The sequence below is a fragment of the Chroicocephalus ridibundus genome, chromosome 12 (genome assembly GCF_963924245.1).
Source record: "Chroicocephalus ridibundus chromosome 12, bChrRid1.1, whole genome shotgun sequence".
Taxonomy (NCBI): domain Eukaryota; kingdom Metazoa; phylum Chordata; class Aves; order Charadriiformes; family Laridae; genus Chroicocephalus; species Chroicocephalus ridibundus.
The window spans coordinates 15,541,371-15,555,173 of NC_086295.1; the positions used below are offsets into that span (position 1 = coordinate 15,541,371).

Genomic DNA, 13,803 nt, shown 5'->3' on the forward strand with positions numbered 1-13,803 from the left:
CGGTTGGTCGTGGACGGTGATTGGCACCTCGGGGCGGCGCCGGTCGTTGGCGGAGGGGCGCGGGGCGGGGCGGCGCTGTGAGGGACGCGCGGGCGATGGCGGGGGCGCGGTGGGGGCTGTCGGTTCCCCTGGGCCTGGTCGGCCGTGGGGTGGCCTCGGGCTGGCCCCAGTTGGCTCCAATGCCGCTCACGGTGGTCCCGGTGTGGCCCTGGGTGGTGTGACAGCCCTGGTTGCCCCAGTTGGTCCCAGATTGGCCATTGGTCGTCCCAGTGTGGTTGCTGTTGCCCCACAGTAGCCCTGGTTGCCCCCGTTGGTCCCAGTGTGGCCATGGGTGCTCTCAGTATGGTCGCTGTTGACCCCAGGGCAGCCTTGGTTGCCCCAGTTGGCCCCAGTCGGTTCCAGTTTGGCCATAGGTGTTCCCAGTGTGGATGCTGTTGGCCCCTGGTAGCCCTGGTTGCCCCACGTGACCCCAGTTTGGCCATAGCTGGTCCTGGTGTGGACACTGTTGGCCCCAGGTTAGCCCTGGTTGTCCTGGTTTGGTCCCATATGGTCCCAGTATGGTTGCTGTTGGCTGTTGTGCAGTTGCCCCAGTTAGTCTCAGCGTGGCCATGGGTGGTCCCGGCGTGGACACTTGGCCCCAGGTTAGTCATGATTGTCTCAGTGTGGCCCCAGCTGGTTCCAGTGTGGCCACGGTGGTCTCAGTATGGTCACCTTCGGCCCCATGGGAGCCCTTTTTGCCCCAGTTAGTCCCAGTGTGGCCATGGGTGGTGTCAGTATGGTTGCTGTTGGCCCCATGGTGGTACTGGTTGCCCCAGTTAGTCCCAGTGTGGCCATGGGTGGTGTCAGTATGGTTGCTGTTGGCCCCATGGTAGTACTGGTTGCCCCAGTTAGTCCCAGTGTGGCCATGGGTGCTCTCAGTGTGGTTGTGGCTGGCCCCAAGGTAGGGGTGGTTGCCTCAGTTGGCCCTGGGGTGGCCCTAGTTTGGCCATGGGTGATCCCACTGTGGTTGCGGTTGGCCCTGGGGTGGTCCCCCTGCCACCGAGCGTGGTTTCAAATGATTTTGTCTGCTGCCAGCTCCTGTGTCCCCGGAGCTGGGGAGGAGGAAGAAGAAGAGGAAGAGGCAGGAGTTGCCTCCATCCCTGCCCGGCACCGGCACCTGGAGGCCTGCGCGTGCAGAAGGGAATAGGATGGACACCCATGTCCGTAGCCCAGCCTGTCCCAAAAGGTTTTCACAAACAAGAAACAGATAATTAGATAAATAAACAAGATAAAGCTGTGTCTGGGCAGAGCTTCACACTGCTCCTGGGGTACATGCGGTGCAGTGACTTCTTGGAGTGGTGGGCTTCTTCCCGTCCCTCTCCCAGTATCCCAGGATCTTACTTACAGAACTGGGCGTGCACCAGTTTCTCTTGGATGCAAAACCCCAGCCGGGCTTGCCTCCATCTGCACCACTCTCCCTTCCCATGGACCTCTCGAGGCCAACCCGTCTTGCTGAGCTTGGCGTCTCTTACCCCAGCTCTTGAAACCGAGACACGTCCCCAGCCCAACGTGACCGAGCCGTGGCACGTGTAGTTGACTCGCTCTCCTCCTCCCCTGGGGCGGTTGCGAGGATGCATCGCAGTTATTTTTACCATCTCCGGCTGCTCCGGGTGTGTGCGAGGGAAAAGAGGCAGAAAAAGTGCACCTGGGACCTGGTGGGGATACCCGAGGGCTCCGGGGAGCACGTGCACCCAGTCCATGTGGCACAGGGCTGTCCCCAGGGAGGCAGAAGGGGGTCCAAGAGCGGGAGCTGTCAAGCTGCCATCATCAAATCAAACTGAAATGGAGGTACTGGAGACAGGGGAGGCCTATGGCAGCGGGGACAGAGGATCACCCTGCCAGGGAGCATGAGAAGGGGCTTGGGTGATGGTGGGGCTCTGCTGTGGATCAAAGCAGAGACCTGGGGGGGCCTTTCTGCACTCCCGTGTTGCTAAAATCCATGCTCGTTCTCCACTGGAGCTCCTTGAGCTCAACAGGAGTTTCAGCGTGGGAAGGAGCAGCTGGAAAGTCCTGAGAGCAAAGTCGAGGGCAAAACCTCTGCCGGCAGCAGGAGGCAGCGGGTGCCCCCAGCTCCTTCCACAGGAGCTTCCAAAGTGTGCCCCGAAATCCACCGGTGGGGAAGGCGGACATGTCCTCTGCCCCGGCTGGGGGGGGACGCCAAGGCTCTGCTCTACTCCCCAGGTGCAGGGGGCACAGGGACACATGCGGGCAGGAATTAAACGAAGCACCCACTTACTGGTGTCTCATTAATAAATGATGCTGCGCTTCGCCTCCCTGAGTTAATTCCTTTTGGTAGAAAGGCGAGTGGTTTTCGGCAGTGGAAATACCCAGCGTGGGGTGGGCTGCAGAATCCGGGCCGGGAGCAGGCAGTGCTGGTGGGGGCTTGGCACCCCAGGGCAGATGTATACAGGGACCTGGGGAGCCCCCAAAACCTGCCCGCACACTCCAAGGGGGATTAAAGGTGTAAATTCTGGCAAACTCTGTGCTGTGTCAGCATCTAAAGCTGCCCCCAGCCACTGCCAGCCTGTCCCTGAGCCTGTCCCGTGGCTGGGCTCTCCTGACTCCTGTGAGTCCAAGCCTCACAGGACGGGGACAAGGGACCCCCCCGGCTGCCTGGGCTCAGCACCGCGGCTGCATCCAGCACAGCTCAGCCTGCGGATGCCCGCCTGCCTGCTGCAGCACGTGCCGGTGCCAATGGAGCCACCACAGCTGCCCAATGGCACCAGGCACCCCCAGAGCTGGAGGGGCAGGGTCCCTGCAGGGCTACTGCCAGGAAATGGGAGCGGGCAGGAGCCGAGGACCCGTGGGGCACGCAGGATGTGTGCAGGGTGCCCATCTCTGGCACCGTCTCTTCTTTGCCCAATGAAAACAAGCATCGGCGGTGCAGACAGCTCATAAAACCAGGCAGCGCCCGAGGCCACTTCCCAAAACCGCCATGTGCTCTTCAGAAACAAGAGCCCCTAATCGAGCTATCATCAGCTTTCTCCAGTGATTCGAAATAGCAGGAGGGAAGCCCTTCAGCTGCATCATGAATCATCCCTGGGAGGCAGAGCAGTTATTTTTACGGTGCTCTGGCTGGCGTGGAGCCGCCAACGCATTCCCCCCCGAGATGGGCTGTGCTGCCACAGCAGGGGACGCAGTCCTGTCCCTGCCGGGGGGGGCCTGCTTTCCTGGGGACCAGGAGTCCCAAGGGATTTTCATCCCGTGAGGTTCCCTATTAGGGGAACATGATGGCGAATTCCATCAGAGAGGTTCGCCTTTGCTCAGAGGAAAAGGGAAAAGCTGTGCTGCCGCAGGGGGTTAGGAGCCCTGCAGAGCTTGGGACCTTGGTGTGAGTCCTATTCCCTCTCCCTGCGCCCGCTGGCTCCTGTCAAAGCCAACGGCCACTTTGCCCTCGCCGGGGTCTCACCCCTTTGGGCAGCACCGCAGATCGCCACCACCCTCCTTGAAAAACAGAACTGAAAAGGGGAGAGGAGAAGGAGGGCAGGACCTTCCCAAGTGTGGGGAGGAGGACGCGTTGGCACATGGCTGTGCCCGGCGCCCCGCAGTAAACCACAAAAGCTACAGCACCTCTGTCACCTTGGGTGACAAACACTGACCTTGTAAAGGACGCAGCAGGCAGGGGACCGGGTCCATGCCCACCCACCCTGGTCTCCCCATCCTCCTGCCCCCAGCTCTGTGGGGCAGGACCCCCACGGACTGGAGCAGCAGCAGAGCTCTTTCAGTTTAATTGCCTGAAAAAGCCCCATTTGATGGAGCGACAGTGTGACAGCAAGCCACCAGCTAACCCCACTCAAGCAGAGGGGACAGACAGGCTGTGCGTGCCATTGCCCTCCTGGCCGCCGAGTTTTGGGATGGCACGGGATGCTGTCCTTGCCCGGGCCCCAGCTAGCCCTGCTCCCAAGCCCTGGCCAGTCCTAGGGGGGCTGCAGGGAGGAGGGCTGGGAACGGGGATGGAGCGAGGAGCTGGCACCATGGAGGGGGCTGAGCCGTGGGGTTTGCGACCCTACACCGGCATGTTGCTGTTGACGTGTGTCCTGTAGTGAGAACAGTCCCATGGCAGCACGAGCCGGGGACTGCACTCGGGTGCGGGGATGGAGGCATGGGGATGGTGACGGGAGGTGAGGCAGCGGTGATGGGCTTGGCATGTCACCCCAGCCCGACCTGAACCTGGGCTCCCATTCCCTGCCAACACCGGCGCAGGAGCTTACGCAAGGCGGTCCGGGGTGAAATATTTATCAGGCTGTTTAAAGGAGAAAGAGGCAGGAGGCCAGGCAGAAAGAGGAGTGGAGCGAGCACACAAACACGGGAAGGAAGTGGCACGTCCCCGCCTGTCACTGGGGCGGGGACCATGGTCCCCCAGGGCCCGCTCCAGGCTGCCAGGGGGTCCCTGGAGCCTCCAAGCATCCCTCCCTGAGGGTCCCCAATGTCCCTTGTTCCCTGGGAAAGGGATGGTGTGCCCCAGAGGGGGTTGGGGCACTCAGGGTGAGGGCTGCTGCTTGCAGCCAGCTCGTCCCCAGTGAGCAGGGACACGGGGACCTTGAATTTTGGGCTGTGAAGCGATGCTGGCAGCTGCCTTCAGGCTGGACCAAGAGGTGCTGGGGCGAACAGGGGAGCTGGGAAGTCACGGGGAGCCTGCTGGCGTGGTGGATGCCTGGACTGGTTTCACATCAGCTCCCATGCTGCCTTCCTCCCCCCTGCACAGGAGCACCCCTGTGCAAATGCTGCCCCAAAACCAGGGGGAGGGGGCCAAGTAGGAGAGGAGCCAAGCAGGGACAGGGGCTGCCGAAAGAAGTGATCCCCATCCACAGCCATGGCCCCGTCCCACTGGGGCACAGTCTTTTTGGAGGAGCAGAGGGTGGCCAGCTCCCATCCCACACATGGGAGTGCATGCATTTTGGGGGGGGGGGGGGGGGGGGGGGCGGGGCGGAACACAAAAAACCTCCCCAGGCAGTGACATTTCACGTTGAAAACAGGAAAAAAAAAACCCCACACAGAAAATAACCCCAAACCCTTTATTTTCTCAGGTCGGAGTCCCCACCACCCCTCATGCCCCCGGCCGCCCAAGCACAGCCTTGCGCCAAAGGCCAGAGTCAGTAGAAACCTTTATTAAACACAAAGCTCAGAGGAACACAAGCTTGTTAAAAAGGCAGTAAAAGTGAAAGTGCGTCTCCAGCCTGGCCCCAGGGGGGGACTCAGGACCCCCCTCTCCTCCCCTCTGTCTCTCCCAGCCCCAGTGGGCCAGAGAGGGGCAGATGGAGCTGAAAGGCTGAATGGCTGCGTGGGGAGGGGAAGAAAAGCCTGGAGACAGCATTGGGTCCTCGCCCGCAGAGATGCATTCCCCCAGGACACCCTGTGCCCCCCCAAGGGGACACGCACACGGTTCCAGGGCCGGCAGCCCCATCCAGCCCCGTCTCCCCACTCGCAGCCTCCTGACACCATGGTGGCCTCACCCGCAGCCCCATTTTGGCCACGAGCAAAGCCACGACGTGCCAGCGAGTCCCTCAGCGGGACCCTCCACGTCATCGTCCCCAGCCAGCACCGTCCCCCGCTCCCTCCTGCCCCCCCCGGTCCCGGGAGAGCTCCCACACACCATAAATAATAAATAAATACCCCACACTCAGCCGGGCTGCTGGCAGCCCCCCACGCAAGGGGGTGAGAAACAGCCTCAACCCAGCGCCCCCCACAACTCTGCCACCCCTTTTCCCAGCATGACGAAACCTCTCAGCACCCCCACTCTGCTGCATGGCCCCCCCCCAACCCACCTGGGAAATTAAACGCTGTCCCCAGGGGACAATAATAAATTAATCAACTCTATACACAGGACTGCTTAAAGCTCTGTAACAGGCACCTGAGGGGGGGGGCAGTGGCTCTGCCCTGGGCAGCCCCCCACTCCTGCCATGATCAGGGCCCTGCGGGGGGGTCCCCTGAGATGGGACCCCCACCCTGGCATCCCCCTTGCGGGGCTGGAGCCCAGGACGCCGCCAGCCCCCACCGGGCTGGAGGGGTAAGAAGGAAATATTGCAAAAACGGACGGGAAGAGGAGCTGTGGGTGCTGCAGCTGGAGGGGCTGCCTGCGAAGGTGGGGACCAAGGGGCGCCCCCCCCCCCCTCCCCCCCAAGCCTGGCAGTTCCCACCCCCCAGCCCCCCCCGAGCATGCAGGCAGAGCCTCAGAAGTCCAAGGGCGTGAGGTCCCCAAAGTCACAGTCAAAGAGCTCGCTGATGCCCTCGCCCTCCTCCAGGCCGAAGTGATAGTCCTGCACCTGCGGCGGCGACAGGTTGATGAACTCGTCCGCCAAGAAACCCGAAAAATCCTCCCTGCTGTGCTCCAGGAGGGCGTCCATGGAGGCCAGTGGCGAGAGGCTCACCTCCTCCGCCGGGCACTTGCTGGGCAGCGCGCTCGTCCCCGGCAGCAGCGTCTCTGTGGGGATGGGAAGCAGCCGTAAATCCCACGATCCTTGCCAAAAATCCCCCAAAAAAGCAGGTTTTGGCTATGCAGAACCTGCTGTCCCGCCTCCCTGCCTCGCTGAGGTGCCCGAGCGTCACCCCAGCGCCTTGCTTGTGCTGACGGCAGAGGGGCTCACAGCTGCCAACACAGCAAGAGCCCCTGGCCAGAGCCATCGTGCCATCACACCAGCACCCCTGTCCCCAGCTCCCTCCTGTCCCCAGCCCCGGCCACCCACCTTGCTCTCCGGGCAGCAGCGGCATGTTCACGTCCTGGGCGGGATGCAGGAGCGGGGAAGCTCTGGGCTGCGAATGGCTGGGAGATGACTCCTCTGCAGGGGCTTTGAAGGGGCTCTTGACGGGGCTACAGACCCCCGAGCTGTCCTCGGGGCAGAGGAAGACGTCGATGGGACCCTGAGTGCTTCGCACGGAGACCTGGAAAGCCTGGAGAAAGGAGAGAGGGGTGAGATGAGGAGGCTGAACGATGCCCGGGGAGCCCAGGCTGGGCTTTGCTGAGGGCTGTGCCGACATGGGGAGTAGCGGGTGGCCCCAGCTCACCTCTGCTGGGTCCGAGACCTGCAGCTGGGTCTCCGGGGGGGCTTTGATGACCATCACCATTTGCTCCGAGGGGTCCACAACACTGCGGAGATCCTGGCAGGTCACGTAGGCCGCGGTGTGGCAGGTCAAGGAGCAGACACAGGGATGCTTTCATGTGGCAGCGGGACAGGCTGCAAAATGCCCCGTCTGCAACGTGGCCGGGCTCACATCGGGGCTCGACTGCGTCCACCCCCCCCAGCCAGCCCCATCCCAGCCCCGCACCAAAGGATATTGCTGGTTGGCAGGGTCCTCGGTGAGCAGGCGCAGCTGCACCGTGCACGTCTGGATGAGATCGTCCAGCTGCCGCTCGGCTGCCTGCAGCTCCCGCAGCTCCTTCTCCAGCAGCCGATGCCGGCCGGGGGCCCCCACAGTGGCCTGGTTGCCCCTGGGGAGCATCAGGGCCATCAGGAGCCAAACCCCACGGCTCGCTCTGCCCCACACTGTGACTGTCCCCATGGACTGTCCCCACCTGGGCCAGGCTAAATCCCACCCCATACCCAGGGAATCAGCCTTATGGGGATTTCCCAGTAGGGCACAGCCCTGGGGTCCCCTCCCCGAGCCTGGACACTCTCCTGGCTTGAGGACCCCAAGGGGGACTTGCAGGTGACCCAGGGATACTGATGCTTGGAAGCCACCACTTGACCCCCGAGCAGATGCTCCAGTGACACCGCTCTGAGCTTCTCCATCCCAGCAAGACCCTGCTCCACCCCAAGCCTGGCCCAGGCAGGTCCCCCATTCTAGGGGACAGCCAGCCACAGCCCCACAAGCCCGGCCCAGGGACGTACAGCCACTGGATGTTGTTCTTGGACTTCTTGGTGATGAGCTGGATGCCCTCCAGGACATTGGTGATGTCGTAGATGCGCCTCTTCTGCACCTTCAGGACCTCGGCCGCCCAGTTGAGGTCCACCACGCCGTCAGGCGACTGGCTCAGCAGCTCCAGGAAGCGCTTCGTGGTGAGGTTCAGCGAGGTTTCATAGCGGGACTTCTCCCCAGGAGACTTTGTCCCTGCCAGCCGCCAAGGACAAGTGTGATTTAGCCACAAGGGAAACCCAGCGCTGGAGCTGAGAGGTCCCAAAACACTCCCCTACACTCGCAGGTGGCTCGTGGACCAGGACCACCACCCTGAAACCCATCTGGTTTCTCAGGTCAATACTCCCACATACTCCATGGGAAGGATGCTGCAGGACACAGCGTGGCTCCAATATCCGTGCTCAGTTGTGACCGTAACCTTGGTTGTGACACCAAGGTGCCAGGCAGCGCTCAGGAGGGAGGTGATGGAGGATCCACCTGGGATGCTGCACTGACACGGTCCTGGTGGGCTACAGCTCCATCCCGCAGGGAGGGACGGAGCCGGTGTGGTGCCCGGCAGACAGGCAGGAAACCGTGCCACCAGAAACAGCCCAGCCCCAGGAACAGCCTCTCCAAACCAAAACAAAGAGATGGGGAAAAGCTGCCAGGGCCAAGCCCGGAGGTGCAGTCCAGCCTGTGGGCAGCCGAACAGGGCTGCCGGAGCCCCTGCTCCAGGCTGGGCTGGCTCGGGGAGGGGTCAGGGAGAGCGGAGCCGGTACCTTTAGTGGGGTTCCTGGCCTTGCCCCGGCCCACCGGCAGGCTCTCTGCTATGTACTGGTGATCTGTCTCCAAGTTCAGCTTCCTCTTCACCTGCAAGGGATGGGGCTCATCAGAGGGACGGCCACCCCCACAGCCACCCCCACAGTGCTGGACACAACCACAGGGGATCCCTGAGGGATCCCCCAGGGGCACGGCACTGTGGGGTACGGAAGCTGCCGCTCACGGCAGGACTGGGTTGACAGGAGCGGCTCCACGGCTGCCACCCACACCAGCGGGGACACGGCGGAGGGGGCTGGCCCCGCCACAGGGAGCACCCCAAAGCAGGCGTGGGCTGCAGGAGCAGGAGGCAAAGCACGGCCCAGCGCCCCAGCCCGCGGCTTCCAGAGCGGCGCTGGGGATGAGCCGCGCTCGGCAGGTGCTGCGTGGCACAGTGTGGCAGGGTATGGCACAGCATGGCACAGCACAGTTGCTGTAGCATGGCACATTATGGCATGGCACGGTATAGAGCACGGCATTTTACAAACTAGTGGAGTATAGCAGGTCATGGCACGGCACAGCACGGTGCAGTATAGCACAGCGTGGCACAGCACAACCTGGTATACAGCCCGGTCCGGTATATGGCCCGGTGCTGTATACAGCCCGGCCCCGGTATATAGTCTGGCTCCGGTATACAGTCGCGCTCGACGCGGCCCAGCATCGCACCACCCGACACATAGCACGGCCCGGTCTATCGCACGGCCCCGCCGGTGCCCGCAGGGTCCCGGGCTCCGCAGCCCCCGCCCCCGCGCCGCCCCCTCCCCGTCCCGCTCCCGGGGGTTACCGGCGGGCGGCCCAAGGCGGGTCGTCTGGGCGCGGCGCCGGGGCGGGCGGGCTGCGGCGTGGCGAAGAGGAGGAGGTCGGCGTCCGGGTGACCACCACCGCCGCCGCCACCACCGGCGGGCTCCTCGGCGGCGGAGACGATGAGGAGGTGCGGGGAAGCGCTGCCCAGCAGCGCCGCCAGCCCCGCCGCGCCGCCCGCCGCCGCCGCCATGGCTCACATGGCCGCCGGGGCGGCGGCGGGCGGCGCGGCGGGCAGGGGGCGGGCGGGGGTACAGCCCATGGCGGGAGCCGGGCGCTTCGTTCCCGTTGCCGTTCCCGCCGCCGTTATTGTTATGGGATACGGGGCGCCCGGGACGGGGGCCTCCCCCCCCACACACACCCCAAACACGCCCTCGGCGCGCGCGCGCGCGCCCGCCCGCCTTTGCGCGCCAAATCCTTTTTTGCCGCGAAAGCGGCGCCGGCCTCCCCGCCACGCGTTCATTGGTCAAGCCGGCCTCCGGGCGCCGCGGGGGCGCCCTCCTATTGGTCGGCGGCGGGCGGTGCCGCTCTCTGATTGGTCGCGGGGGGGGGGGCCGGAGGGGCCGCCGCCGCCGTCCCCCCAGCTCCGCCGCCCCCCTGCCGCGATTGTCGCGATATAACCCACTCCTGGAGCCGATAGGCCCACCCATGAGATGCGTTTCCCGCCTGCGGGGTGCTGATAACCCTCCCGGCTGTGTCAGAAGGCAATTTTAAAAAAAAAAAAAACATAAATATATATATATATACACCCCCTTTAATTTTTGAAAAGTACCCCCCGCATTTAAAGAGGGGGCTCTGCTGCCACCCCCGACCTGCCGGGGATGCTGGGGATGGATGTTCCCCCCTTCCCCCCCACGGCGCCAGTGCGTAGGATGCAGGAGACATCGGGGAGTTTCTGACTGCGGAACAGATCCCAACACGCCGTGCCCCAGCCAAACAGGTTTCAGCTTTTAAAGTATTTATTTTATTTATTTTTTTTTAATGCTGGATGGTTTGGCACTAGTTGCGATTCGTCTGCGGGACAGCCCAGTGCTGTGGTTTTCCCCGGATCCCTACATCCTTAAACACACCGGTAACACCTTGCACACCCGTGGACCGATCCTATCACCTCTCCCTGCCTCATTTCTTCCTCAGCAAAGAGCAAATAGAAATGCTGCCTTGGTTAAAGGAAATTAATACACTTAATTAACGCTTGGCCCTTCTAATAGGGGCCTGCTCTCCGGAGCCCTTGCACTGCAATATCATCATGGCTGTGAAGCATAAGCAACAGTTAGACCAGATGTTTGCACACAGTTAATGTTTCTTCCATCTGGGGAGTGGGGGGGAAAGGCAACCCCACCGGCCGGGGGGAGCGGAGGGCTGTCAGCGCTCTCCTCCTCCCCGGGGAGCCTCGGCCAGGCGCTTCCTGGGGTGACGCAGGGTTTGGGACACAGCTGCCGCACCAGCTGCTCCCGCTCCGCTCACAAAGCCTGGGTTCCCCCCACCCCCCCCTCTCCCTGTTCATGCAGGAGCTGATTCGGGGGGAGACGGCTGCGTTCTGTGTCCCCCCCCCCAGTCCCCCCGGCCGCCACGCTGCCTGGCTGCCCTGCAACTTCTCCAAGGATTTTAGCGCTGGGAGGACTGAAAAAGGGTTGCAAAGACAAATGAAAGGCAAATAGCGGTGGGAGAAGGAAGGGCAGGGGCTTTTCTCGCATGTATAGGAGGGACAGCAGATGAATCCCGTCCCCTGCACAGCTGCAGCCCCCTCCCGGCCCCGCCAGCCCTGCGAAGGAGTGGGGACATGCTCCCTAGATTAGCTGTCTGGCGGGTGTTGCACAAAGATAAAGTCCTGTCTCCACGGCCCCCTTGGTCACGGAGAGGATCAGGAAGGCCATTCACACGCTCTGAACCCAGCTGGATTTACCCTGCCGCAGTCGCTGAGTTCGGGTGGGTTTTGGTTGCCTCACACTTGGGGACACTCAGGCCAAGGGGTGTCTGCTGGTCCCTGCGCTGATGGCAGAGCACAGAGCGTGGCTGCAGACAGAGCTGCAGCCAGTATCTACACCGCAAAACCATCTCCTGGCAGGGGGGGGCAGGCAGAAGGAGAGCTGGCAGGATGCAAACCTGCACCCCTTCTTGTCAGTTAACCTTAGCACGGTGTCCCAGAAGAACATTTACCATCCTTGTCACCCACAGCGTGGTCCTGCTTTCGGCAGTTTCCAGAGGACCAGGCTGAGCTGTCTCACTGGGACGGCTGCGTCGTGCGAAGCACAACCCCCACGGGGGGCTCCTGCCAATGCTCCCGTTCCCAGCACTTCAGGTGACGGCGAGCTGACAGCATGGCACGCTCTTGCTGCAGGGTGGCCTGCGGAGGGGACCAGCACCGGGGAAAGCCCAGAGCCCCACACCATTGTCCTGCTGCTACCCTGAGTTTACCCGCTGTCTGCCTCCATCACCTTTTTTCCACGGGAACTGAAGTAGCACAAACGGAAAAATTTAAAGCTTACTTGAAGCATAAGGAGACTATCACTGGTTTAGGTGTCTTTTCCCAGATCCTGGTCCCTAAAAGCTGGGAACTGCCCGTTTCTGTGCATCTTGTTACAGGAAACTACACTGTCAATTCTTCTCCCAAGACATCAGGTCAGCCACTCTCTTTGATGCTGGGCACAACGAATTCCTTCTCTTGCATGATGTTATTAAAAGTTCAACATCAATCTGTACAGTCTTTTGGTAGAAGCATCAGGGGCACAGAATCCTTGTGTTTCAGTAGATTGTTGTGCAAATAGCCTGGGAATCATCAAGGAGAACATTTGGGAATAAGCCCCTTGGTGTTGCCTTCTGTGCTTTAGCTTTTACCTGGACTTAGGAACTCTCGCCAGTCCACGTTCCCTTCCCAGCAGCTTCAGAGCACGGTTGTTGGCACTGTGAACCCAAAAGGCAGGTAAAGTGCCAGAGTAAAACCTGGAGCTCGCTCAGAGCTTCACTTGGAACAGGTGGCTCAGGTACAGTATGATGCTTTGAGAGGGGAAAAAACCAAACCACTTCTAACATAGGACTGACATCAGTTTGGAGGTGTTAATTCGGCTTCTCGTGGGCCCGGGCTGGACACTGCAGTATTACAGCAGCTACAAAGCAGGAGGTTTTGTCTTACAGCTAATCACTGCTCCCCTTGCAGAGGGACCTTCTCCTGCTCGGGATCAGGACCTCCCTTACCTGCCAGTGCCAGGGGGAGCTCCTCATCCAGGGACTGCTTTATCTCCACTACCACAGCTGGTACCTCTACAGCACGTTCCAAGCTCTTAGCTCAGAAGAGGCACCAAAATCATCTATATACATCCTTATTTTGTCTATTTGAGTATGTTATTATCTTGTTTAGCTCATGGGTGAGGCAGGTTCAGACTCGTGTCCAGAGCCCTGTACCCACGCCCTGCTCTGGCAGACGGCTCTGCCACGAGCTGTCTGTCCTGAAGAGGAGTTTTTGGGCAAGGACCAGGCACACAGGCTGAAACCGGGACTCCACACCTACGCTGGGCTGTCACAGACAAAGGTTCCTCCAGCTGACTTCTCTTGAACAGTTGCATGCGACCACTCATGTGCATTCCTGGTGTTGCTACGCCAGGGGAGGTTTAGATTGGACATTAGGAAAAATTTCTTCACCGAAAGGGTTGTCAAGCGTTGGGAGAGGCTGCCCAGGGAAGCAGTGGAATCACCATCCCCGGAGGTATTTAAAAGACAGGTAGACGTGGTGCTGAGGGACGTGGTTTAGTGGTGGTTTTGGCAGTGTTAGGTTGATGGTTGGACTCGATGATCTGAAAGATCCCTTTCAACCCAGACAATTCTATGATTCTACAACTGCAAGGCACCGAGGAGCAGTCTGCCCTGCAACTGTGTCACCCAGGAATACCCAACAGGACAGATGGACTCTTTCCTCGCTGCAGTGCAAGAGCCGGTCGCGGTCTTTCCCATTTCCACTGCGTTTGAGTACGTCCAGTTTGCCTAGCCTCAACTTGATTCACTTGGTCTGAAGATACGGCCACGCTACGCCATCCAACAGCTACCTCATAGGAAAGTTCATGCTTAAAAAACACCCCCCAAAACCAAAAAGGATGTCTTGTAGGAGGGATCCTTACCTGAGTTGGCCAGTGTGACAGCAGCTAAACCTGACGGCATGGTCAAAGCACCACTGGCTGTTGCCTCCAAGCTGGTAACACGAGGGCACAACTGACATCAAAAATGCACTCCGTGCATGACTTCTCTACATATAGGACTAGTAACATGCAATAATTAAGTATTACTTTACATATTTTAGCTTAATAATGATGACAGTAAAAAAAAGAC

General features: G+C 61.0%; 1 protein-coding gene across 1 annotated transcript; it reads right to left on the minus strand.

Annotated features, from left to right (window-relative positions):
- Positions 1-6,152: 6,152 nt before the first annotated feature.
- Positions 6,153-9,877, minus strand: E2F1 (E2F transcription factor 1). The gene is made up of 7 exons (XM_063350059.1): positions 9,470-9,877; positions 8,649-8,739; positions 7,866-8,085; positions 7,313-7,465; positions 7,042-7,156; positions 6,723-6,927; positions 6,153-6,460 (listed from the first exon to the last, which is right to left on the minus strand). Exons 1-7 carry the CDS (start codon positions 9,677-9,679, stop codon positions 6,210-6,212), a joined length of 1,245 nt encoding a protein of 414 aa, XP_063206129.1. The 5' UTR covers positions 9,680-9,877; the 3' UTR covers positions 6,153-6,209.
- Between the last annotated feature and the right edge of the window lie 3,926 nt (positions 9,878-13,803).